The sequence below is a fragment of the Vidua chalybeata genome, chromosome 16 (assembly GCF_026979565.1).
Source record: "Vidua chalybeata isolate OUT-0048 chromosome 16, bVidCha1 merged haplotype, whole genome shotgun sequence".
In the NCBI taxonomy this organism is placed as follows: Eukaryota; Metazoa; Chordata; class Aves; order Passeriformes; family Viduidae; genus Vidua; species Vidua chalybeata.
Genome location: NC_071545.1, coordinates 12263945 through 12286713, shown reverse-complemented (window position 1 = coordinate 12286713; position 22769 = coordinate 12263945). Strand labels below are relative to the sequence as shown.

Below are 22769 nucleotides of genomic sequence, written 5' to 3'. Positions count from 1 at the left end.
GCTTGTATGAGTCCTCAAGTGTGTGAAGATGGGCATCCTGGAGAGGTGTCCCAGCATGAGGGATGATCCACATCACTTGCTGTTGGTGTGTGTTCATAAACTTGGTAGCTAAATTTCCAGCTCAAAAATCCCACCCCGTTGTTTTCTGTAGAAAGAAACACAGAGTTTTTAGTTTGCTTTCATCTCCCTTAATCTCTCTAGCCCTGGGTATTTGTTCCACACTCTGCCCAGATGTCCATGACCCTTCCTGATTCTCCCAGCTCTCAGGGGGAGCATGGCAGTGCCAGCACCTCGGTGTCAGTGGCACTCCACTGTCACTGGAGCAGCAGAGAAAACAAAAGGCAAAGCAGGGAGCTCAGACAGGACAGAAACACAGAGTCAGCACTGTCACAGAGCTGCTGGAGGTGGAGACCTGTTTTTAATGAAAGAGGAAACAAGTCCTTAATACCCCTCCTAAAGGTAAGGAGCCCCCCCCACCAGCTTGTTGTACATTGGTGTTTAGTGTACAAGTGTATAAACACAATTTTGGACTGCAATTAGGCAAATGCTACAAACATAATGTCACCCTCATCCCAGCTGATTAAAAAGAGAAAGGAGTTCCGTGACAAAATTAATAGGTCTGGGAGTTGAGAGACCTTGGTAATAAGCAGTGAGTTTCCTTCTGTAACAACTCATTTTTTCAATTTGCTGATATCTGAATAACTCCTGGGAGTCTCCTAAAATGCAGAGTCCTGAAATGACAAGAATTCCAGTGCTGAACAGGAGGGAGGTGTTCACCCAGCAACCCGCTGCCTCCTCTCCTGGAGCACAGCTGACCTACTGTCAACACAGAATGCTGCTTTTGGAACTGCAGTGCCTTCACTAGACAGGACTGCTGGAACTCCACAAACACTCCACACCTCTTTCAAAGCTCATCCCTGCTCTCTCACTAACCCTTTCCATTTCTGAGATGAATGCAGTGACAGGAAAAGGCCTGAATTTTTGTATCTTCTGTCTTTTGCCAGGTGTTGACCCAGCTCAGGTGGAATTGTGTCAGAAGCAGAGCTATTCTCTCCTACAAACAGCTGCTGGTACAAAACCCAAGGGCTCTGTCACACAAAAAGCTGTGCACAGAGCAAGAGGCAAATGTGCTGCTTTCCTCAGAAGGCACAGAGCAAACCTTCAGCCTCAGCAGCAAGAGATCCAAACTACATCTCAGTCCATTTTACTGCTGCAGGGAGGAGATTGCACAAGCCTGCTTCACTGCTTTTCACTGCTTTAGATGCTACAGCCTGCACTGCCCCAAAATCAGTGTCATGTTCTGCCTCTCCACAGGCTGCAGGAGGATGAAGTGCTGGAAAAGAACCCACCATGGTTTATCTACTGCTACAGGTACTGTTTGCTCTGGGGCTTTTTCTAGGTTGCAGAGAGCTTCTTATAGCACATGGCAAGATACAGGAGCAAGTTGCAAACTGCTCTCTTGCCCAATTGGCAATTTTTTTTCAGAAAATCATGTTGCCATTCACACTATGTCTGCTGGTTTCTAATTGTTACCAAAGCTAATCACAGATCAAATCTATCTTGAAAAAGCTTTAAGTGTAAGTTTCTCTAAAAAGTTAGAAACTGAGTACTTTTTTTTCAAGAAGTACTTGAAAAAAAATCCACAAAAAATAATGAACTTGCTCCTGGCTTCAATTAAAACCAAAGTCAGCATGTTGGTGTCACTGCTGAGATCAAACAAGTCTGTGATCTATAGGAGAAAATTTGTACTGCCAAGGATGATCAGCTTTTGACTCCTTAAATGCCACTTTCTGCTCTAGACCTCAAAATGCACAAGGGAAGCTGAGAGCTCTGTTTATAGAATAAATACAGAAAGGTTAAAACAAGTGTTCCTTAAAACCAGCCTCCATCAGTTTTAGCTACTCTGGCTCCAAAAGGAGCCTGCAACAGCTTGTTTTCAGTCACTCTTGCTTTTTTAAAATGTTTCCTTACGTAGGCATGGTCTGGTGCTTTCTTAAAAGACAACAAATTAAAAAAAATAATAAATGCAATTCTTAATGTTTTTACTTTGAAAAAGAAACAACAGTTTATTGGAAACTACACTTTTTAACAGAAAAAAATCATCAGAATTAAAGCAAATATTTTCTAACCCATTTAACAGCTAACAAAACCATCCTTCTCCTTCAGAAGAAAACTGCTTGAGCACTGCTCCCTCAGAGCAAAAGCTGTGTTCAGTAACAGTCAACTTCATTATCCTCTATGGTCCCCACAGTAGCAAGGATGTCCTGTAAGAGGGACTGAGGGCTTTCCTCCACATGGTCACTGCTTTTATTTAGCTCATCATGCAGCTCCAGTAAGTCTATTGCACCCAAAGCTAACATCATGCTCTCTGGATCTTGGAAATCCACCCCAACACCACCATCTGTGGGGAAGTTCTGAGCCAGAGAACCCTGTCTTAGTGTCCTCTGCAACCAGGCAATGCCACGTCCTGCAGGTGAATCTTCAATCTCCTGTGGATTCTCCAAAGTACTCGTGGGGTAGAAATGACCTCTCAAGCCAACCAGCACATCACAGGCTCTCTGCCCCACGGGTTTGTCACAGTCACACAAAGAGCCAAACAAAAACCCAAACAGCTTTGCTCGACAAAACGCCTGCAGCAGCTCGTTCTGAGGGGTGGAACTTGTGACTGCAGAGGAGACAGGAGCATAGGGACACTGGGAAAGCTGGCAAATGGTCTGACTACAGAAAACTTCAACCAGCTCCAAACCACCAAGTCTGACTTCCCAGTCTAAGTCATGCTCCACAGTCTGGATGACTCTAGAGACAAACTGCTCTGTATCTTCCAGCTGACCTGTGCAGCCTTCTCTCAGCCACTTGGTGAAGATGCTGATCACAGCCCTCCTAGGAAAGCCCTCTGAGTCTGTTGACAAGATTTCCTGAAGCTTTTCTACAATGCTCTAGATGCAAAAAGACAAAGATAAAGTTCAGTGAGTGGAGGAACACGCAAAAAAACAAGAACAGCAGAGGTGAAAAATCTTCTCCTTACTGGTTGTTCAATCTGCCTGCATGAGCAGATAACTTGTGAAGAAAGTTATAAACAGCACAGGAGTAAACTGATGGGAATTCTGCTCATGCAGAAAAGGTTATCCTACCTCTTTGTTATATTGATTGCCTATGACAGGTGACTCTGGAGCAAAGCAAGTAATGAGGGCCAGGTGTCCCAGCGCAGTCACGGCGCTCGCTCGCACGTAGCTCTCTGGGTCCTCCAGCAGGTTTTCTGTGAGCCTCAGCACCTCTGAGGACAGGAGACACTGCCTGAACTCCTTCTGGTCTGTAAAGAAGACAGCAATCCAAAGAAGTGGGACTTTATTCCCTCTGAGCATGAAGCTGTTTCCAATGCAAACAGAACTTTGCCTCATACAAGGATGGCCGCTGCCTGCAGGGACAGCTGCCAGGGAGAGGAGCTGCTGCAGGGACCAGGCAGATGTTTTGTGTCAGGCTCCCTCTCCCAGCAGCTTTTAGTCAAGCCCTGACAGACACTGGAACTTGGAAAATTGCACTTAGAGTTGTTCTAACAGCAAGAAAAAACTTTCTGCAGGCAACTGGGGACATGGTTCCAGCCTCATCAAATTTATGCCTTTGCTTAAAGGAAGAAAAAAGTCTTCCTTTCTTGTTGTCAAGCATATAGCAGAGAAAAACAAAAGTAACTGCAGCACTGAGAGGGGCTGCAGGGTAAAGTGCTAATGCAGCTGAGCGTGTTGGATACTTCCTTTGTGACCTGGGGACAGCAGCAGTTGACAACATTCCCCTCCCTTCCAACATTGCAGAGCTACCGCAGGAAAACCAGCATTGCCTCAGTGCTACTTGCTGCAAAGCCTGAGCTATCAGTAAAGTAAAAAATCAGTAATTAATCCCAAGCATATAAGCAGGTCTAGGCTTTTAGCCTCCTAAAGGGCTAGTCCCCAGCCTGTTGAAAGAAACCAGACTCCAGTGCAGAGCCAACTGAAAGCCAGAAGTATTACCTGCCATTAAGCACTGTCACCTGCCTTGACAGACATGTCTCAACACCCCTCAGTTTAACTCACCAAAACTGCCATTAAGGCAGGTACAGCGATCTGAGTTTGACAGAAAAAGCAGGGTGAGTTTATTAATATTTTTGTCAGATTTTGATCATGATCTAAGATAAAAATCTTGACACTTCTTTCTTTTCTCAGCCCTCCAGTTACAGGTCAGAAGATGCTTCACCAGCCCGACTGACTTTCACAGCATTAAAAGAAATACTCCTCAAATCTGAACTGGTAAATCTTTGCACCTACCTCTCAAGCACTTAACCATGGAAGTCAGGAACTCCAGGGAAGAATCTCTTACTTCCCAGCAAGGACTGCACAAACGTTTCTGCAGCACCACAAACACATCTGTAAAAGGCAAGTGACAAACCTGAAAGGATATGAAAGGCAACAAGCCTTACTGAAACACTCACTGTACAACCTCTACATCATTTAATCTGATACAATCCCTTTTGCTGCTGTGGGGTGCTTCTTCCAGAGTTCTGCAAAGCACTATTTGGGCAGCTAAACTTAAATTCAACGTAATTGTGAACAAGTAAATCCAGTGCTTTGAGCAGGAAAGGTAGGCAGATTTCATGTGTGCCACTAGCTGCTGTTTGTCCCAGCTGGAACAGCTTTGTTACCTTCCAAAATCTTCTCAGCTTGTTGGCACTGACTGTTGGAGGAGGACAGCTCCTGCAAGTGCACCAACCACTTGGATGTAGCTTGAAAGGTTTTCTTTAGAACCTGAAGCAATGTAAAGCAGATTGACTTCACTACAGGAGGAAGCAGTGTTGCCTTTATGCCTTTAAAGGTAAAATTAATTTTAGCCTCAAACTTACAGATAAATTATCAGAATAAAAAAGTGCATATGCTTCCTTACTAAAAAGCCAGCCACAAAAAATGGTGCTTAAATATAATTTCTAACAAACACCTAGAAAATCCCTGTGTTCAGCTTAGTATTATCAAGTTCTAGTACCTCCAGCTTTGGTTTTGCAGCTGCTATCAGAGTCATTCAAACAAAACAAAGCAAAAAACCAAATCCCCTTAATAAAAAGAATTCAATACTTCATGACCATGTCAAGTTGAGTATGTCAGTGCAACTCTTAGACATGATGGCTTCTGTCTTCTCAAGAACTCTCAATGTACTGGTCAGTTACTTGCTCATTACAATTTTAGCTATTTTCTGCAAGCCACCGAGGACAAGAGAAGTGTCCTACATATTCTAATAAAAAGTGTGCTAAGAAACAACTGCAGTCAGACCCTTTATCAGAATTACACCCCACTGGGGCAAGCTAATAGACCTGGATCTCTCCCTAGTTGTATACTCACAGTAGGGCTGGTGTTTGGACTCTGCAGATATGTCAGAAGGACATCAAATAAACTTCCTATGAGAGTGTCACAGTCTGAAACAGAGAAAACAAACCCAAAGGACCAACACTGAGAGATGGAGCAGCCAAATCCCTGCTGAAATACACAAAGACACAGAATTGTAAAATTGTTTTGGATAAGAAAGCAAAGATTAACTCACCTTTTTTCTCTGAGAGTGCTGCAAGGACATCAAGAGCTGACTTTTGCACTCTGAAGCAATTGATCAAATTGCGGCTTATTGTGCTTCCCAGGGGAGAAGCTGGGCTCAGGAAGCCATTGCAGAATTGTAATATTGTCATGAGAGAGCGCAGCAAAGACACACTGGGTAAATCCACTCTTAAGTGTTTCTAATGGGTGAGAAAGAAAAGAAAAGAGTTTACAGCAACAGTCTCAAGTACAGAGCAGTTTTAGGTCAGAAGACAGCAAAAAATTGCAACTTCTTGTGGGTTCTTAAGATATCACAATGCCAATAGCTACAAATAAATGATCCTCCTGTCTTCCAAGAACTACTGCACAGATGGAAGGAGATTCTTCTGACTGCCTGGGAAAGCAGTTCAATTTGTGTTTCTTCTCAGGATCAATAATTGTAATACAAGTAAGGTATGGTAACAAAGCTCATCAAGACAAATTTAAAATTTAAGTTCAGTCCTTCTTTAAGAGTCTCAGTATCCCTGTTTTCCTGTTCAGAGCCTACTGTGCTAAATTTCCTTAAACTGTGGAAACCCTCACTGCCAACTCCTCTCCACATTCTGTTATGCTCTACTGAAAAAGTTTGCAACCATTTTAACACTGTCTTTCAAGGACCAGTTTGATTCCCAGGCTCTTATTTTCCCTCTCTGAATGTTACCAGAGACAGCAGCTTCTCCAGGTGAGCGAGGGTCTGACACAGGAGACCAGCACAGGATGTCTTGGAGGACAGAAGGCTTTCAACAGTGACAGGATCACTGACAGACTCATCCAGCAAGCCTAGATCAAAGAAGGGAAGAGCTCAGGTTGCCAATGAATAGAAAAGGCTGTGATTTTTAAAGTTAACCAAGATATTCAGCTGATGTAGTATGAATATAACTTCAAATGCAACTGGCAGTAGGATTTACCAGAAACACTGCTACTGTCCTTGACTTCTCCTACTCTTTTTCCTCCAGTTTTGGCTACACCAGGCACTCAAAATACTGGCAAGCAGACTGGGCTCTACCTTTTCTGTCACAACTGTACCTGCACATTCCAGAGGCTGGGAGGCTGCTTTCAAAATACAGTCCATTGGCTGAAGCAGAACAGTCAGTGCCTGAATCCTGACATCTTGTGGGCTTCAAGGAGGAAACAGCAGTTACCAACACAAGTAAACTTCAATTCAATTCCTTCCCAAATACTTGCCCCCAAATGCTGAGCAGGATAATGATTTTCATGCAGGCCTTTAAACAAGCCAGCAACGACAGAGCAACAAAAGCAGTATCACAATCTGAGCCTTCTTCCAAGGTCCCCTTGCTAACTGAAAGCAGAGGAGAAATGGCTCTGGAATTTAGAAGCAGCTATGCAAATAGAGAGTGGCATCCTGTGTAAGGAGGCTGGGAGAGAGAGGCATATCTTGTTAACAAAACTGTCCTTCTATCTTAGAACAAGAGTGTTACTCAGCCTGTAAATCAGTATCTGTATGTGCTGTATTCATCTGATGATTTCCTGCTGCTTTTTCACCACCTAAAGGGGAATTATGGAGCAGAAACACCTGCACAGTGCAGAAATTTCATTGCATTAAGTCCTACCATTTGCAGAGCTTCAAAAGTCCCACTGCCAGAGGACCTGCTTGTACTGGGGTTAAGTGTTCCAGAGCAGAAGTTACTAATGCCCAAAAGCTGCCTTCAGTGCCACAAAACGCAGGGGATCTGAGAAGAGAGAAGTGTAAGTGTAACCTATCCCATGGTGGCAAACACATCTATCTCAGCAAGGCCTCCTAGGTGCTACAAGATCTTTACCGTGCCACGTTAAGCAAAAGATTTGCCAGCACGGGTTGTGCTTGAACAGTCTCCTCCAGCAGAAAGGATTCTATTTGCTTTGCTATGTCTAACCAAAGGACTTCAGTCCATGCAGTGTAACAACTGCCAAAACAACTGCCAAACAAACTGCTCAACAGCTTCAGTGACTGCTCAATGTGAGAGGCAGAGCTGGACTGAAGTGACTCTTTTATGTGCTTTACAATCATCTGGGCACACGCTGGCCAGTCACAGTCCTTGGTACTGAGAGCTTTTGATGTTTCAGACTCTAGGGAGAAGGTGAGCATGTGCACCAGGAGCTGGCTGGCAGCTGAAGCCACAAACAGGCTGGGATCCCCTTGCAGAGTGAAGATCACATCCATGCCTCCTGTGGAAAAACAAAACAAGTCACTGGAGCAACAAACATCCAGTTATGCCACTAATTCAGGTGCCACACAGCTTTAAATGGTGGTGATGGGGTTTTCTTATACTTTATTTTGTAGTCTCTACTCCAAGTCAGTCAGTCCTTAAGAACAAGCAAACAGAAGAAAATAAAATTGTTTTCAGATCCTCAGGGGTTTAAGAACTCAGGATCAGACTTCAATAAATATCAGTAACATTAGGAGAGTTGACAGCACACTCAATGTGTATTTATGGACAGAGCCTGTACCATCTCTGGACATAACCAGTAGGAAAATCATGAACAGCAGTATCAGGACCACTTTTCCATCACAGGGACAGCAGCATGTGCTGCACTTTAATACCCATCCAGTCTTTTAGACCCCTCTGTACATGGGATCTAAAGTTGGTGTTAACAGCATAATTTACATTCCTCCATAACAACAGGATTGCAAATGTGTGCAAGCACAAAGAGATAAATGAGCCTCTGTTTAGCTTTTCTGCACTAAAATCATGCTGAAATGTACCCTTTGGTAGGAGTTACAAATAAGAATACAGATAGTTTTTAATTTTATAAGGGCAATTTTATAAGATTCTTACTCCTCTAAAAAGAGTACCACCTTCAGTGTTTGGAGGAAAAAACTAATAGCATAACTAACTTAACAAAAGTTAACTTAATGCTTAGCTAACTTAACCAACATCTTTCAACGACTTTGTTTTTTTTTTGACAACTGGCTGACTTTAACCTTAAATAAACAAAAACTCCCATCTTGCTCATTTGCCACCTGAGCAACGGCCTGGCATGGCAGGGACACAGCAGACGTGGGGAGGTGGCAGCCCCAGGAGCACTCACCCGTGGAGCAGAGGCAGTGCAGGGCGGGCAGGTGGTGCAGCATGCTGTGCACACCCTTCAGCCAGGCGCTGCGCACCGACGCGTCCTCCCACGCCGCGCCGCCCCGCGGCCCCTCCGGCCCAAAGAGCCTCCCCAGCAGCTCCTCCTGCTGAGGCAGGGCAGAACACAGAGTAAACAGCGAGCAAAGGGGCTGCTCTGTCCCAGTCAAGAGTATCAGTACTGCCGTGAAAGCTCCTCTTGCTACAAGTATCACTAAAATGTGCAATTTTCAGAATCTCACCCTTAAAAGGCAACATATGGACAAACCAGAGTGTTCAAAACCAAAAGTGCTTTGTTTGCAGGTGCTAAAGGACAACTTATTTGTATCAGTTCCATCAGACTGCTTTATACACCTGCACACATCTCTTCCCTGAATGAAGCCTTTTGGGTTTTGTACTAAAATGTATCCTGGTGCAGAAAGCACGGCTTTAAAAAGCTCCCCTGTTTTTGCAGGGAATAAAAAATTTCCTGTCAATCTACTACAGAGGGAAAACAACATCTGTTAGTGCAGTGTAAATCCACAGGATCTGTCCTGGGATACAGTGACTGTGCAGTGACTGCTGTGAAGTAGTGTTCACAGAACTCACAGAATGACTAGGCTGGAAGGGACCTTCAAGATCATCGAGTCCAACCCAGAGTTGGGCTATCCCATACACTCTTTTGAACTGAAAATGGAAGCACTACACATCAGCACTCACAGTCCTGTAGTGGTGACACAGAAGTGAGAAGCAGCTGTACATGAGAATTGAACAGGAATGGTGATTGTAGCTCTTTGCTGTTGAATTCTTCTCAATTATTGCTGAGTTGTTCTGTGTAAGCCATAACTTTACTAAGCAGAACGTGCAGGTTTTTAGGGGTTGTCCATACAGAAGGAGCAGACAGACACGCAGCAGCAGGTACCTGGGTGCCTGACTCACCTGCAGGTGCTGGAAGCGGCTTTCTGAGGAGGCGAGGATCCCGGCTAACTGCAGGGTGAAGGACAGGATGCTGGGGCTGGGATCCGGCAGGGCCAGCACGGAGGTGATGAGCTCTGTCAGACACGGGTTGTCCCGCACCAGCTCCACGGTGGGATCTGCCCAGGAGAGGCCGGAAAACAGCAGGTCACTGCCAGGACCGTCCTGTCTCATTAAAGTGGTTCCCCGAGCTGAGGTAAGCCCTGCCAGCTGCTAGAACTGATGAATTCGGGTGCACACACAGCATTTTCAGGTGTCACAGCACCTCAGATAGTTGTGGAGACGTTCAAATCCCACCTGGTCACCTGTTCCCGTGTCACCTGCTCTAGGTGACCCTGCCTTGGCAGGGGGTTGCCCTGGTCCAAGGTCGCTTCCAACCCGAACTATTCTGCGACCCCGTGATGGGCCTCCTCTCCCCTCGGTCCACTCACCGAACCACGTCAGGCTGCGGAACCAGTCCAGCAGTTTCTCCAGGCAGGTGTCGTCGAGGCCGGGCTGCCGCGGCTCGGCCAGGGCGGCGCAGACTCCGGGCAGCAGCACGGCGCACTCGCGGGTCATGGCGAAGCGGCGGCGGGCCCGGGCCACGAAGCGGGACTGGGGGTCGCACATGGCCGGGACCACCGGCACCACCGGGACCACCGGGAGCGCCCCGGGCCGGCCCGGCCGCACCGCGAGTGTCGCAAAGGGGGCGTGGCCAATGGCCGGTCAGGGGGCGTCACCCGGGCGCGCTCCAGGGGCAGGCGGCGGCTGCGGGACGGTGCCCGCGGTGCGCGGGATGGAGTTGCGCCCTGCCCGGAGTTATCCCGGCGCTCTCAGGCAGAAGCTCCCGGCCCGGCAGAGCAGCGAAGCCCTCGCAGAGGCCGCTCCGCCGCCCGCCGGGGTTTCGCTCCCTGCGGGGCCGCTTGGTGTCACCCGCGCTCCGCGGCCCGGCCGAGCCCTCCCACGGCACTGCCCGCCGGTGCGCCGCCGCTCTGCGCATGCGCCTCCACCCCCGGCCTCAGGGGGTTGCCATGGTTACCGCGACCCGGAAGTGGCGCCGGGGGGCGATGGCCGCCCCCAGACCCGAGCCGGCAGCCACGGCCCGAGGGGGCCCCCGCGGCCCCGCCGCCCCGTGAGGCCTTCCGGCCGCTCTCCCACCATGGCCCTGGGGTCCGGCGAGGCGGCCGTGGAGGGGGAGCTGGTAAGGAGTGAACGGCGGGGAGGAAGAGAAGGCCCCGGGTCTAGGCCTGCTTCGACCCGGGCTCGGCTCAGGAAACGCTCCGGCGCGGCCGGGGCAAAACTTTGGAGCAACCCCGGGCTTGCCAGGCCGGCGAGACGGTGGCTCGGAGCGGGAGCGGGATGGCTTCTGCCTTCTCCAGCCCGCGCGACTCTGGGCTCTGCCTGTGCCTGCCCCGCAGCACGGCACAGAGGTGACAAAGTCTCAAGCTGTGCTAAGGAAGGTTTCGGCTGGACGTTAGGAAGAATTTCCTCACAGAAAGAGTGATTAAATATTGGAAAGAGCTGCTCAGGGAAGTGGTGGGTTTACCATCCCTGGAGGTGTTTAAAAGAAAGAATGCTGGACGTGGCACTCGCTGCCAAGGTCTGGCTGGCAAGGTGGTGTTGGGTCACAGGTTGGACTCGGTGATCTTGGAGAGCTTTTCCAACCTAGATAATTCTGTGATTCTCTGTTGGCGTTTGTTTTCCACCCCCTCAGCAGCCAGCTGGAGGTTTTGAGCCCCTTTTGGGAGCCCCCAGGTTCTGTTGTTGCCTGCTGCAGGTGGCTCTGGTTGGGGCAGAGTTGCAGGAGCAAAGGGGCTGTGAAGGTTACCAAGCAATAGCGGTGGGGCTGTTACTGCATGTTTGTATCCTGGCCAATGTTTAGTTGTTGCCATTTATCAAAGCTGGGCACTCTCCACATTGTCTGATTCCAAACGTGATAGCTGCAGTTAGGGAGAGAGATATTTCAGAATGAGACGCCTTAAAATAACAAAATTAATCAGTGTGCTGCAAGGAGCATTGCCTCAGGAAATGAAAAACTGCATGGCCTGGTGTGTGGGGACACATCCCTGCCTGCTCTCAGCCAGCATGGCAGGCTCTTTAACTGACTGTTGTCAGTCCTTGCTCCCATTCTGCCAGCCAGGGTTTCCAAAAATACTTCATCCCCTCCCCTGCCTCTTACAGGCACAGATCAGCATCTGTCCAAAGGTTGGTGCTGAGTGCCACAGAGTCAGCAGCAAGTGGAAAAGGTCATTCTGTGAGGGTGGCATCCAGATAATTTGGAAGCTAAGTGGAGTTTTTCCTTCAGCTGTGGATATGCTTGTGTTTGAGAGGGAGGGAAATTTGTCATCTTCCTTGCATTTGGGGTTTCTTCCCTCGGCCTGAGCACTTCTCCATTTCAATACAGGAACTGAAGAATCCCGTAGCATAGCAGGGGTGGCACAGGTAAGGGAGGAAGGGAAGAGCTGAGTAAGTTGCAGCTTAAATAGTGGAGAAATTCATGCAGAGCCAGCTGAAGGTTCAGCTGGTGCAGTGCTGTGCACTGCAGTGCCAAGTCTCAGTGACTCGAGTGCAAAGTGTCCCTGCTCGTGGCACAGGGGTTGAAACTGGATGATCTTTAAGGTCCCTTCCAACCCAAAGCATTCTGTGATGGTTCATTTCTGAAGTGACTTTCACAATATCCCAAAACTGTTTGTATTAGAGCCAATGATGCTGGCGTTTGCAGCAAGAGCCCCACCATCTTCCAGTGGCTTTAGTGTTTTTGAAAAATGGCTTGTTTTTGTCTTAAACAACTGACATTTTAGCAATGCAGTGGAAAAGAGGCTTTGCTCACGGTGTTTATTGTTTGAATTTATTGTGCTCCAGCTTTGTTGAACTGTTGAAGTTTCCTGGATGTGTATTACAAGCAGTTGTTCAGTAACAAATGTCCTGTCCTGTGTTTCCCAGGGAGATGACAGCCTGTCAGTGATAACCTGTGAGTCAGACACAGCCATGGTGAGTTTGGATTAATGCCCCAAAACCCCTCTGGAGTTCCTGCTCCTCTGTGTGGTGCCTCCTGCTCACCAAGCACCCCTCAGAGAGGAGAGTGAACAGTGGCACTGCAATGGGCTTGAGTAACAAACCTCTAATTTCAGATGTAATTCTGGCTTCCACATTCTCAGCACTGGGGCTGCAAATGATGTTTGGCTTTATTTTGCTGTTCTATCAACTTGAGGGCTTAAGGAATCCTTTTAGAGAGCTTTAATGGAATTGAAGAATTCCTTTAACTAAAGGGTTCTACAGATCAGCCTCTACTCTGGGATCATCTTGAATTTGATGCTACTCATATTTAATATTGTTGGGAAAGGTCTTATGTTCTGAGCAAGAATTGGTAATTTATCTCTATAATTAGATATAATTAGATATAATTAGACTTCAGTTGGCACCACCTTAATTCTGGTCACCATTGCTGTGCCCAAATCTGCATATGCTTAATGTTACTATTTTTTCTTTTCTATAGAAAAGGTTTTGTCTTATTAGAGCAAAAGATCTTCATAGAAAATGGGTGATTGAAGGCAATTTTGAGATTATGTGATGAAATCTTAATAGCTGAATATTTTCAGTACAGAAAAAAAAATCCATTTCTCTTTCAGAAGTTAAAGAAGAAGGTTTTTCACAAGCCTCCAAAGTCACCAAGTAAGTGTTCCAAAACTTTTTATTCTGCAATTGCAAAACCTGGTATGTTTGTGGGATACAGGAACTGGGAGCTTCGCTTGAGACAACATCTTGTTATTCTCTTCAGAATTATTCACTGCTGTGTGCAGAGCACATCTATTTGAGATCTGCTCTGTGACCTGTGAAGTTCAGCTTGTATAGACTAAAGTATTGACATTTATGGGTTGGTTGTAAATCTTGATTCTCCAGCATAATCTACTTTTTTCTCATTTTACTTTTCTCTCTTTTTGCCTTTTGATGGCAACCATTCTGAATTTGTTTTTCTCCTTGTCTTTTTGGAGAAATGCTGTTACTTGTTGTGTAGAGAGACTCTGCAATTACTGGAGCTCTCTACCATCCAGTCATAGATCTCTGTGTGTGGATTTAGTGATTCTCTGTTTCGTTTGTTGTGATGGCTTGCTTTGGTTTTTTTCACAGTACAGTGTTGTTACTATCATTAGATCTGCAGTTTTAATATTGGGTTTGTCCTTTATTTCTGGGGTTTATGTTTTTTTGCTATACTTTTCCATTTACCTTCTTTCACAGGCTTCTAGTGAATGTTTCAAAGAAGGCTTTACCCTAAAGCATTAATAACAACATTTAGATGTGCAGGTATCTTTAAGGTACAAAGTCCTTAAACTGTACACATAAATATTTCCACATGTGTTGACTCATGCTACTGTCACTCTGCCTTTTTCTAAGTCTCTTCATTTTTTGGAATTGTATTTTTTTATTTATAGTGGAGTTCTTTGGTTTTTGGTTTTGTTTTTTTTTTTTTTGTGCCTGTCCCATTGCTTCCTATAAGCCAATATGGAATATGCTGTTAAATTCTATTTTTACAAGTAATAGGATTGAGTCTGGAAACTTTGAAGAACAGGACAACAAGAATTTTAGTAACCTTAAGCTTTTGAAGGCAGCACTGAGATATTTTCTTTTGCTGTAGAGTCTCCCTACAGCTCAAGCACACAACTGTATCCTAAAAAAGCTGCAGCTTGGAGATCTCTGCAGGGAACAGGCAGTGCTTGCTTTGAGAATGCAGCTGTTGAAAACCCAAGGCACATGTGGCTGGGATTTCTGAAGCAAGGTATTAGTATAGAAATATTGTTTTATTGTTTTGTTATTCTATTATTTTTATGGATAAAATTCATTGTTGTGGACAGCTTAACATACAACCTATTAAAAAATAGATTTATATTTGATTAAAGGTCACATAGGAATTAATTTCACTCTTATTTATTTGGGTGGTTGGAATTATCTGATATTGAACATTGGCATTTATAGAGGGAATAATTAACAGCATCTGGAGCTTTCCATGTTGCATTTGTTCAGAAGAATTCCACAAATTTAATTCACAATTATCCCTGATTTTTGCATTTTTGTTCCATTTCTCTTGGCAGGAATGAGCCATGCTCTGAAATCAGATGTTGACACGAGGCATATGCGAGCTAATGTTTCCAGTAGCACTCCAGAATATTTGAAGGAAGCTCTAGGAATGAAAAAGCCAAAACATGCTCGTTCTCCCAGTAATGGTAAGCTCTATAATGGCGTGGTAGATAAAACTGAATTATTTTTTTCTCCTCTAAAAACACACATTGCTTAAGAAAAGCAAGAGCCATTTTAGTTTACTAAAATACATGTGTGAAAATATGATCCATGAGATACTTTTTGAGATTCCTAAATTGGTTAAGGCAGGGATTTCCAATTTTTTTGAGCAATGAATCACTGTTAGCTTTCAAAACTTTTGCAAATTGCCATGCATTTGCAGCTGAAAACGTTGTAAATATAATATGGTTCAATGGGACAGCTGTAGACAATTTATTGTGACTTCAAAACATAGTTTAGGAACCATTGATAGAAACCATCTGCTTGCCTGAAATTCTATGTAATTGACTCCTTTTACTTCTTCTCTAGAAAGTGTTTTATCATGTGGTTGTGACATTAAAATCAAATGAGTTTTATGAGAAGAGCAAACTTTCAAAGTTTTATTCTGCTTTTCTTAAAGGAGAACTGTAAACTTTAGAATTCCACTTCCATTTAAAATGACACCTATCCATTTACTGGTGATACACAGTTTCTGGCAACTTTAGAGGATGATATATTTGTGCATGTTAAGCATAAATAGAAAAATGTATTCTAGACCTCTTTTAGAAACCTTTTGTAAATAATGGATTTATTGAGATGAGAAGACTGCAGTCTTCTGTGAAGTTTGTATCTTTCTTCAGGTGGATATTTTAATACAGCACCAGAGAAGAGAAGTAATTAGGAAAATATTGGCTGCAAAATCTGGCAGAAGTTTCATACAGTAACACTTCCATTTTACCTCCCTTTCTAAAATTAAATTCCTTGTTGATTTTTCTTATTCGAAGAAAGGAAAAAAACCTAGTTTCCACTTTGGTGCTGTTCTAGATATTTCTCTTTATCTGCAAAGTTTCTGGTTGGTTAAAAATACCTCTTTTGGATCTACTTATTTTACATACCCCTTTCTGTAGGCTACATTCCTGGAACTCCTGAATACAAAGAGAAAGAAGATATGTATGATGAAATTATAGAACTGAAAAAGGTACTGTTTCTCTGATACTTACAGAAAAAGTCATGGCATTGCTCCATCCTGTACATGTCCTGGCCTTAATGATCCAGAATACTTTGGTTTCTACAACCTGGGGCATCCACCACATCCTTGGCATTTGTAATGTAGGGCTAAACTAAAACTTATGTCTGTCTAAGACAAACTCACTGTGGTGATATGGTTATAGTTTTCTGTAGAGTCTGGTGCACTGTATGAAGGGTGAGGACTGGGCTTGTTGAGCTCTGGGGTTACCTATAGACAAATACCTTGGCTGTGGTTGATTGTTTGTGTAAGGCTGCTTTTCTGTTAGACCTTTTCCTTTTATCTTCCCTCTGTCTCTTCCCTAAGCTGTCCTGTCCTGGTGTCTGCCCTGGTTTTGTGTTTTGGCTGTTTTGTTCTCTTTTTTCATGTCATCTTTACCATCATAATTGGATTGGTTTTGACATCAAAATGTATTTCCATGTGAAAACTCTGGTTTTTCCTACTTCTGAAATGCGCTTAAGATTCTTCTCCCCTCTTTTAGACAATACAAGCTCAGAAGAATGAGGGAGACAGAATGAAGACGAAGCTGCGTCGACTGGAAGAGGAGAACAGTAGAAAGGATAAACAGATTGAACAACTGCTGGATCCTTCCAGGGTGAATATTTCTTGGGGGATAAAAGTGGGGCAAAACAGTAGCAGTTTGTAGAGTGGTGACTCCTAGGATTGATGAGCTGGAATATGAGAGGTGGTGTAAGGGATTTCTGGTCTGTGCATCTCAGATCAGCAGTCCAGCTCAGTTCAAAGGAAGATGATGCCATGCACTACAGGTAAGTTCATTTAGCATGAATACCTTTAATTTCTGAAGGTAAAATAAAAATATTGTCTCATTAGGAGCCCACTCTCTGAATATTTTGTCTGAGAGTAGAAGGGAATTAAACTCTCGCAGAGTGAAGGGTTCTTGCAGTCCTGAGACCTGACCAGGAGGCAGAAGAGCAGCCTTGTCAGGCCCTGACAAGAAACATTTGTGGTTGTGGTCAGACTTGAATCTTACTGAATTTCTTGTGGCTGTCACTGTGTGCAGGTCTACATCTTGGGAGAAATGTGCTAATAGAAAGTTAAGGACATAGGGAGTTCAGAATTTCAGCTGTTGGACTGTGGAGTTGAGCAGGTTGGAAAATTCTGTGGAAAGAGCCAGCAGTAGAATAAAGTAGCAGCGTTGGTCACTTGCTTTTTCTGTTGCAGGGCTCTGAGCTGGCTCGAGCTTGGTCAGAAAAGAAGACTGATAATGGATGGGTGAGAGTGTCTTCCTCACTTCTTGCTTTCATTTGTCCTTTTTCCTCTTGCTAAGGTGAAACACTAATAAAAAATAAAATTAGGTCAGAAAGAATAATCAGTTAGAGAATCACATAACCTGTATCTCTGTTAGTAGGTAAGGAGTTAATGACAAAGATCTAGAATTAACTTTTTTTTTTTTTGAGAGCTTTCTTTGTCATTGCCTTGAGTCTGTTTAGGCAGCATTCTCCCTATTGTTTGCTGCTTTGATGTTGGCAAGGTAGTGGGCAATGTTGTTTTTATTTTATGGTTGTATATCCATATTCTTAAACTCATTATGAAATGAAGCATCTGATCTGTTCTCTTTTTCACAGGGTAGCAGATGTGTGTGATTTACTAAGTACTGAAATATGTAGAAATAAGTATATCTGATTGGGTACAATTTATAAAGACAGGGCAGACAGGAATAGACCTGTGAAGAGACAGATTATTCAAGGACTCATGAGCTCTTTGTTCTTTCTGTAGGTGGCTACTGCATTAAAGCAGAAGATTGTCAAGCTTGAAGAGCAGTGCAAGGAGAAAGACAACACTATTAAGTATGACTTTGAGGGGGCAGGGGGTAGAGGCTTGTATTAGATGACCTAATAAAGAGAATTGGAAATCCATGTTATTTTTCATTTGTGTTCTATTCCTTAAGACATTTTAATAAACTCCCAAGAACATATTGGCAATTATAAACAAAAAAAATTATGAACCACCAGCTTGCAGTGTCTTTGCTGATCTGACTGCATTCTTTTTTGTATTATTGTGTTTTCAGTGAATTCCAGGAAGACATGAAGACCAGTAGTTTGGAAGAAGTGAGGTTAGCCATGGAAACCTACTATGAAGAGGTACGTCTGGCAGGTCCTTTAGTGTGCATTCAGGAGAGGAAGCTGGGCAGTTGTTGAGTCAGAGTGGAAATTGAATGTTGAGTCAAAGTGGAGATGGAATGTTTAAGATAAAGTTTCTTGTACCTTAACAGCACCTGTCATTGGTAGCAGGTTTTCATAGTTACTCTCACAGCTCCAGCTGTATGTACTGAAAAAATGTTTTTCTTCGATAAGTTGAGTGTGTTAGTGAAAAAGGGCAAATAAAGAACCCACTGTACATCCATAAGTGTAGTGTTGAGATGAAAGCAAATTTAACAGCAGCCTGATTTTCAGTGATGGCATCATTAGCTCTGCCACTACCCAAAGAGTCTTGTTCTGATTTTCACCTAATGAACCAGTGTGTTGCTGTGGAAGCTGACATTGCTAATGCTCCTTAATGGAATCTGTATTTCACAGGTTCATCGCCTCCAACTCCTCCTGGCCAAGTCTGAGACTATGAGGAAAAAGTATGTTTAATTCTTCTGATGCAAATGTTTGCATGCATGTGTTTGACACATCACTTGAGTCCTACTTTAACTGTTGGAAAACTACTACATGGGAACAATTTTTGTCATTTAGATTGCTGGATTTGCTTTTTTGGTACTGCTTTAGTTGGCTTCACAGCCTTGAAATATGTCTTAGTTGCATTTTTTTGCTTGTAGATAGATAATTTTGTGGATCTGGAAAAATACCAGAGCTATTTAAAAAGTACAGGATAGCACTGAAAATTTATCTCTGTTACATCTTCCCTCATAATCACACCTATTCTGGCATTACTGGTAATTGAAACAAACTCCCTGGATGTTTGGCATTTCACACTTGAGTCAGTTCTGCATCTTGCTCTAGAGTGTGTGCTGCAAAGAAAATGTTCTTGGAGTAAACATTATTTTCCTTTGGTACAGAGACACAGACAAGTAAACTGTGTCAGAGAAGCTTGTACTAGTGCTTGTCACTGGTGTGCAAGTGTGGGCATGGTGGTGAGGGTGGACAGTTTATAGAGGCAATAAAAGTCAAAGCATAAAGGCAGAAGATAAAGCTCCACTAAGACAAATTAGAAACATAACTACAAGTGAGTGTTATTTGAGCTGAAAAAGGGTAAGAGTGTCTTGTAGGACAGTAAAATTCATTACCACACCACTTCAAAATATACTTGACCTCCTAGTGTTAAGTACAGACAACTGTCTTAACACTGAGTCTAATTATTTAGATTGATAGAAACATGTGAAAGCTCTTTAGGGTCATCATTTATACTGCTTGTGTTCCCTAATTCACTGTCACTTGTGGATTGAAAACTGCAATTTGTTTTGTCACTTTTTTAAAAAAAATAAATCTTTTGGCTCAGGTCTGCAGTGACCAGCCTCTCGAGGCTCTAAGCCATCACACCTAATTTATTTACAGGTGAAAATGAGTCACCAGGTCTCTTGCTTGTCCTCATTTATTCGTAGCTTCAAAAAGTGGTGGTCAGGGCAGTCTCTCTCCATTACATGACTGTCAGTCTCTGCTGGAGAGGCTGAGCACTGAAATAATAAATCATCTTGAAGGTCAGGACTCTGGCATATTGAAAGAGTTGTTCGAGAGTATTTCTTTCATGATGCTTGTCTCTGTTACTTCTGGCTGAAGTGAATGGCATTTGGCTTCTCTTTTTCAGTGTTAATACTGAAATCTGGTTATTTGTATGTGAAGCTGTAGTGTCCAGTTGTAGCTAGAAACTAACTTTTCAAGCCCTCAAAATGGACTGAAATAGATTTTTTTTTTTTCAGGTTTAGTTGAGCCTAAAATAATGTCACTGAGTGGTATGGTTATGGTTTCTATCATTCCTGTCACCTCCATTTTGATGGTGTGTTGTGTTATGGTTTTTACTCTTTTTTTTTTTTTTCCCTCCTGCCTGGGACAGCTGTGTGGATGGTCATCCATGACATCTGGACAGCCTTATTTTGGTTTGTTTTTTTTTTTTTAATTTCCTTTTAATTTCTAAAAAGGAGAACAGCTAAAAATTCAGTCTTTTTTGATGTGCTAAGGCTGTCTCCCCTTTTACCTTGTAATTATTCCAGTGGATAGGATGTAAAGATTCCTTCACAAACTGTTCTGTGGTTGTCGCTGACAGTGGCATTTGTGCAAAACTGAGTCCATCAGTTACTTCAGGCCTTTATTTCCAGAAGTAAGTTTTTAAGAATTTTCTCATAGCAATAAAGAAAATCTATTTCATCTCACTAAGAGTCTGTTTTGTGAACAAACATTACAACTTTGCAGATCTAGAAGCTCAGATTTCTTCCCCCCTTTATTAGAAAAAAATTAACAATCCCTGTTGTATATTTAAAGTCATTTTAACACATAACAGGCTTTCCCATTTCTGATACTTTTCATTTCCATATTAGCTGTATTCTTCAAATCTGTTTCAGACCTCTCTGGGGTTTATAGACACAAGGATAGTTTCTTCTACAGTAGAGCACCATTTCCAGTTATCTGAAAGTACACTTGGGTGCTGGATTTGTTTGAGAGCTATTTCATCTCTGTCTATCCCTCTTTCTCTCTCCCCCAGTCTCAGTGTTTGCTAGTGAACAAAAGCCATTCAGAGCCTGCAGGCTGGCTCTCTGTGCTGGACAAATTTTTGGAGGAGCCTCACAGTTGGCTGAAGAGTTTTTTAAATCACAGAATGCTGGTAAATTATTATAAGGCTGGTTAACAAAACAAACAGAAAATAAGATAAATAACATTCATAAAAGTGCCCTTGTTTGTGCATAAATGGAACAGAATGGGGGAGGAAGTAAAGTAATAAATGAATTTTCAATGTTTCAAATTTTTTGACACAAATTAAAACAGTTGTGGAAGTCTTGAGCAAGATGATCTTTGCATGCTTTTTCAGAAAAGAATAGGTAACTCCCCAAGTAAAAAAAACATGGGGAAATGTTATTATGGGGGAACTGAAGCTGTCAACTCATCCATTTTACTTGTCTAGTGAAGCTGCTCCACTCTTTTTAATGCTGCTTCTTTGTTCTCTGCTTTTAAGTTAACTTTCTGGTTTTGATCCCTTTTCCAAGTGCAGAGGGCAGAGACACCCAAAAAAGGCTGAAGGCACTGAATGCTGCTGTGCTGAGGCTGTCCAGGAACATCAGGGAAATGCAGGCTGAGAATCGGAGGCTGAAGGAGGAGCTGGATCATGTCCTGAGCACTTCCCCTCCTCACAGTAAGACAAAAAGTATGTGCTGGAAAATCAGTGAACGTGGGGCAAGGGATCTGGGTACATCTGAAAGATGTGTGACAGCAGCACCCTACAAAGGTAGAAATGAGGGAGTTATTACCAGGTAAAGATTCAGGGGTGGCAAAGTTGGAAGGAGAACTTTCTTTCAGGAGTCTCTGATTTCTCCAGTCAGATCTGTGTTTCCTCTGTTATTATCCCTGAGAATTCTAAACTGGAATTGGTAGAGGAAACTTTTTCAATAGCTGAAAACTGGTGAACGTGAGTGGCTTATATTGATTTTGGGGTTAATGGTTTAGAAGTCAGATATTTTATACCCATTCTCATTTTTTCATTGGTAGATATCTAAAGTTGGCATTCGGAGATCTTTAAATGGTCTTTGCATATGGCCAGAAGTTTCAAAAAGCAAGAATAATGTTGCCCCATGGGTGTAGTTACATGTTTAAAGCTTTGTTACTGTATTTAGATTATAGTGAGTGGAGCAGACAGAGACTGGTGAGGAAGATTTTGGATCTAGAAAAAGTAAGTGGTCATAGTTAAGTGGCTTTCTTACCTGTCTGGGAGCAGAAAATGCAGAACCACTGTCTTGTGCTCTTGGCACATTGTCCTTCAATGTCTCAGCCCTGTGCATTCTGCCTCACATGCCTAACCTGCTGCCTGTAGCATGAGCCCTCCTCCCTGTTTTCTTCTCTCACACTTCTTAGATATAGATGCACATTTTAGAATTAACCTCCATTTGATCTTTTCTTGTTGCCTAAATAAAATAATTTCATGCTAAATTTAATTTTCTTTTTTTTTGTGTGTGTGTTTTCCATGTAAATTTACCCTGCTTAGAAAGTGTGTGCCATGGAGAGCAGCAGGGTGTCCTTAGCTGATAGTGAGGCATCACAAGTGCTTGCTGTGTCACCTTCACATTCTGTGGACCTGGATCATCCAGCAGCCCAACATTTAGGTGAGGAATGCTGTCGCCTCCAAAGGCTGGTGAAGGAACTGAAGAATGATAGGAAGGCACTTCAGAATCTCCTGTTCAGTAAAGAGTAAGTGTGACTCTTGTCTGGGATGTTCTTCTGCAGGTGTGAAGTATTTCACTGCTGATCCTGGTATGGAATGATGTAATAAGTAATTCACATTTTCAACTGGAATATTAATTTTGAGAATCCCTTCAGTTTTTATTTTAAAAGCTTCTTTCTAATCCTACCGGCTTCATAATACTACTTTGAAGAAGAAAAGCCAGAGGATGGAAAATAAGAATTTCTGCTTGTTTCTAGCACATTTTCAAGGCTTATTTTTCTGCCAACCACACTGAAAACCCTTTGAAGGGTTATATGTTTATGCAGCACTTCTTGTTTGTATTGTGCTCTAAAAATTTGTGTGGTTTTTTTTTTTTTTTTTTTTTTCTCCAACATGTTTTGTCCTGATCTCCCACACCTTCTGCCCAGGAATGCTCTGTGGCTTCTGTCCTCCCCATAAGTGGTTGATTTGCAGTTTGTATTGCCTGGACTGTTTGGTGTGTCAGGGCCTTGGGGCAGGTTAATCTGAGCACTCTGAGCAGGGACATGCCCACAGGGAGGT

At 43.4% G+C, this 22769-nt stretch overlaps 2 protein-coding genes across 8 annotated transcripts in view; one reads left to right on the top strand and one right to left on the bottom strand.

The window, feature by feature from the left end:
• Positions 1 to 2039: 2039 nt before the first annotated feature.
• Positions 2040 to 10213, bottom strand: BRAT1 (BRCA1 associated ATM activator 1). Of its 2 annotated transcripts, none has more exons than XM_053957234.1 (13): positions 10036 to 10213; positions 9569 to 9723; positions 8613 to 8760; positions 7364 to 7748; positions 7154 to 7273; positions 6609 to 6700; positions 6244 to 6362; positions 5557 to 5743; positions 5358 to 5431; positions 4670 to 4772; positions 4296 to 4394; positions 3132 to 3310; positions 2040 to 2936 (listed from the first exon to the last, which is right to left on the bottom strand). In XM_053957234.1, exons 1-13 carry the CDS (start codon positions 10211 to 10213, stop codon positions 2211 to 2213), a joined length of 2565 nt encoding a protein of 854 aa, XP_053813209.1. In that variant the 3' UTR covers positions 2040 to 2210. The 2 variants fall into 2 exon arrangements, with proteins under 2 accessions (XP_053813209.1, XP_053813210.1); XM_053957235.1 differs by having other exon boundaries at positions 8613 to 8757.
• The window catches only part of IQCE (IQ motif containing E), a 27244-nt gene continuing 14686 nt past the window's right edge, over positions 10212 to 22769 (top strand). For 5 of the 6 annotated variants that reach the window (XM_053957233.1, XM_053957228.1, XM_053957230.1 and 2 more), the window contains exons 1-14: positions 10212 to 10784; positions 12527 to 12574; positions 13213 to 13255; positions 14217 to 14357; positions 14671 to 14802; positions 15763 to 15833; positions 16363 to 16476; positions 17064 to 17114; positions 17619 to 17689; positions 17911 to 17983; positions 18419 to 18468; positions 21040 to 21197; positions 21664 to 21719; positions 22032 to 22234. In XM_053957233.1, coding sequence (XP_053813208.1) covers positions 10212 to 10784; positions 12527 to 12574; positions 13213 to 13255; positions 14217 to 14357; positions 14671 to 14802; positions 15763 to 15833; positions 16363 to 16476; positions 17064 to 17114; positions 17619 to 17689; positions 17911 to 17983; positions 18419 to 18468; positions 21040 to 21197; positions 21664 to 21719; positions 22032 to 22234 — 1784 coding nt within the window. The remainder of the gene's footprint in view (positions 10785 to 12526; positions 12575 to 13212; positions 13256 to 14216; positions 14358 to 14670; positions 14803 to 15762; positions 15834 to 16362; positions 16477 to 17063; positions 17115 to 17618; positions 17690 to 17910; positions 17984 to 18418; positions 18469 to 21039; positions 21198 to 21663; positions 21720 to 22031; positions 22235 to 22769) is intronic. The other variant, XM_053957229.1, reaches the window with a different exon arrangement.

Excerpts from the sequence above, each read along its gene's own strand:
- BRAT1 (XM_053957234.1), bottom strand. The coding sequence starts at position 10,213 with ATGTGCGACCCCCAGTCCCGCTTCGTGGCCCGGGCCCGCCGCCGCTTC. Across the intron at positions 8,761-9,568 it reads GCCGCTTCCAGCACCTGCAG|CAGGAGGAGCTGCTGGGGAG; the intron begins GTGAGTCAGGCA and ends GCCCTGCCTCAG. Across the intron at positions 5,432-5,556 it reads AGCACTCTCAGAGAAAAAAG|ACTGTGACACTCTCATAGGA; the intron begins GTGAGTTAATCT and ends TCTCTGTTTCAG.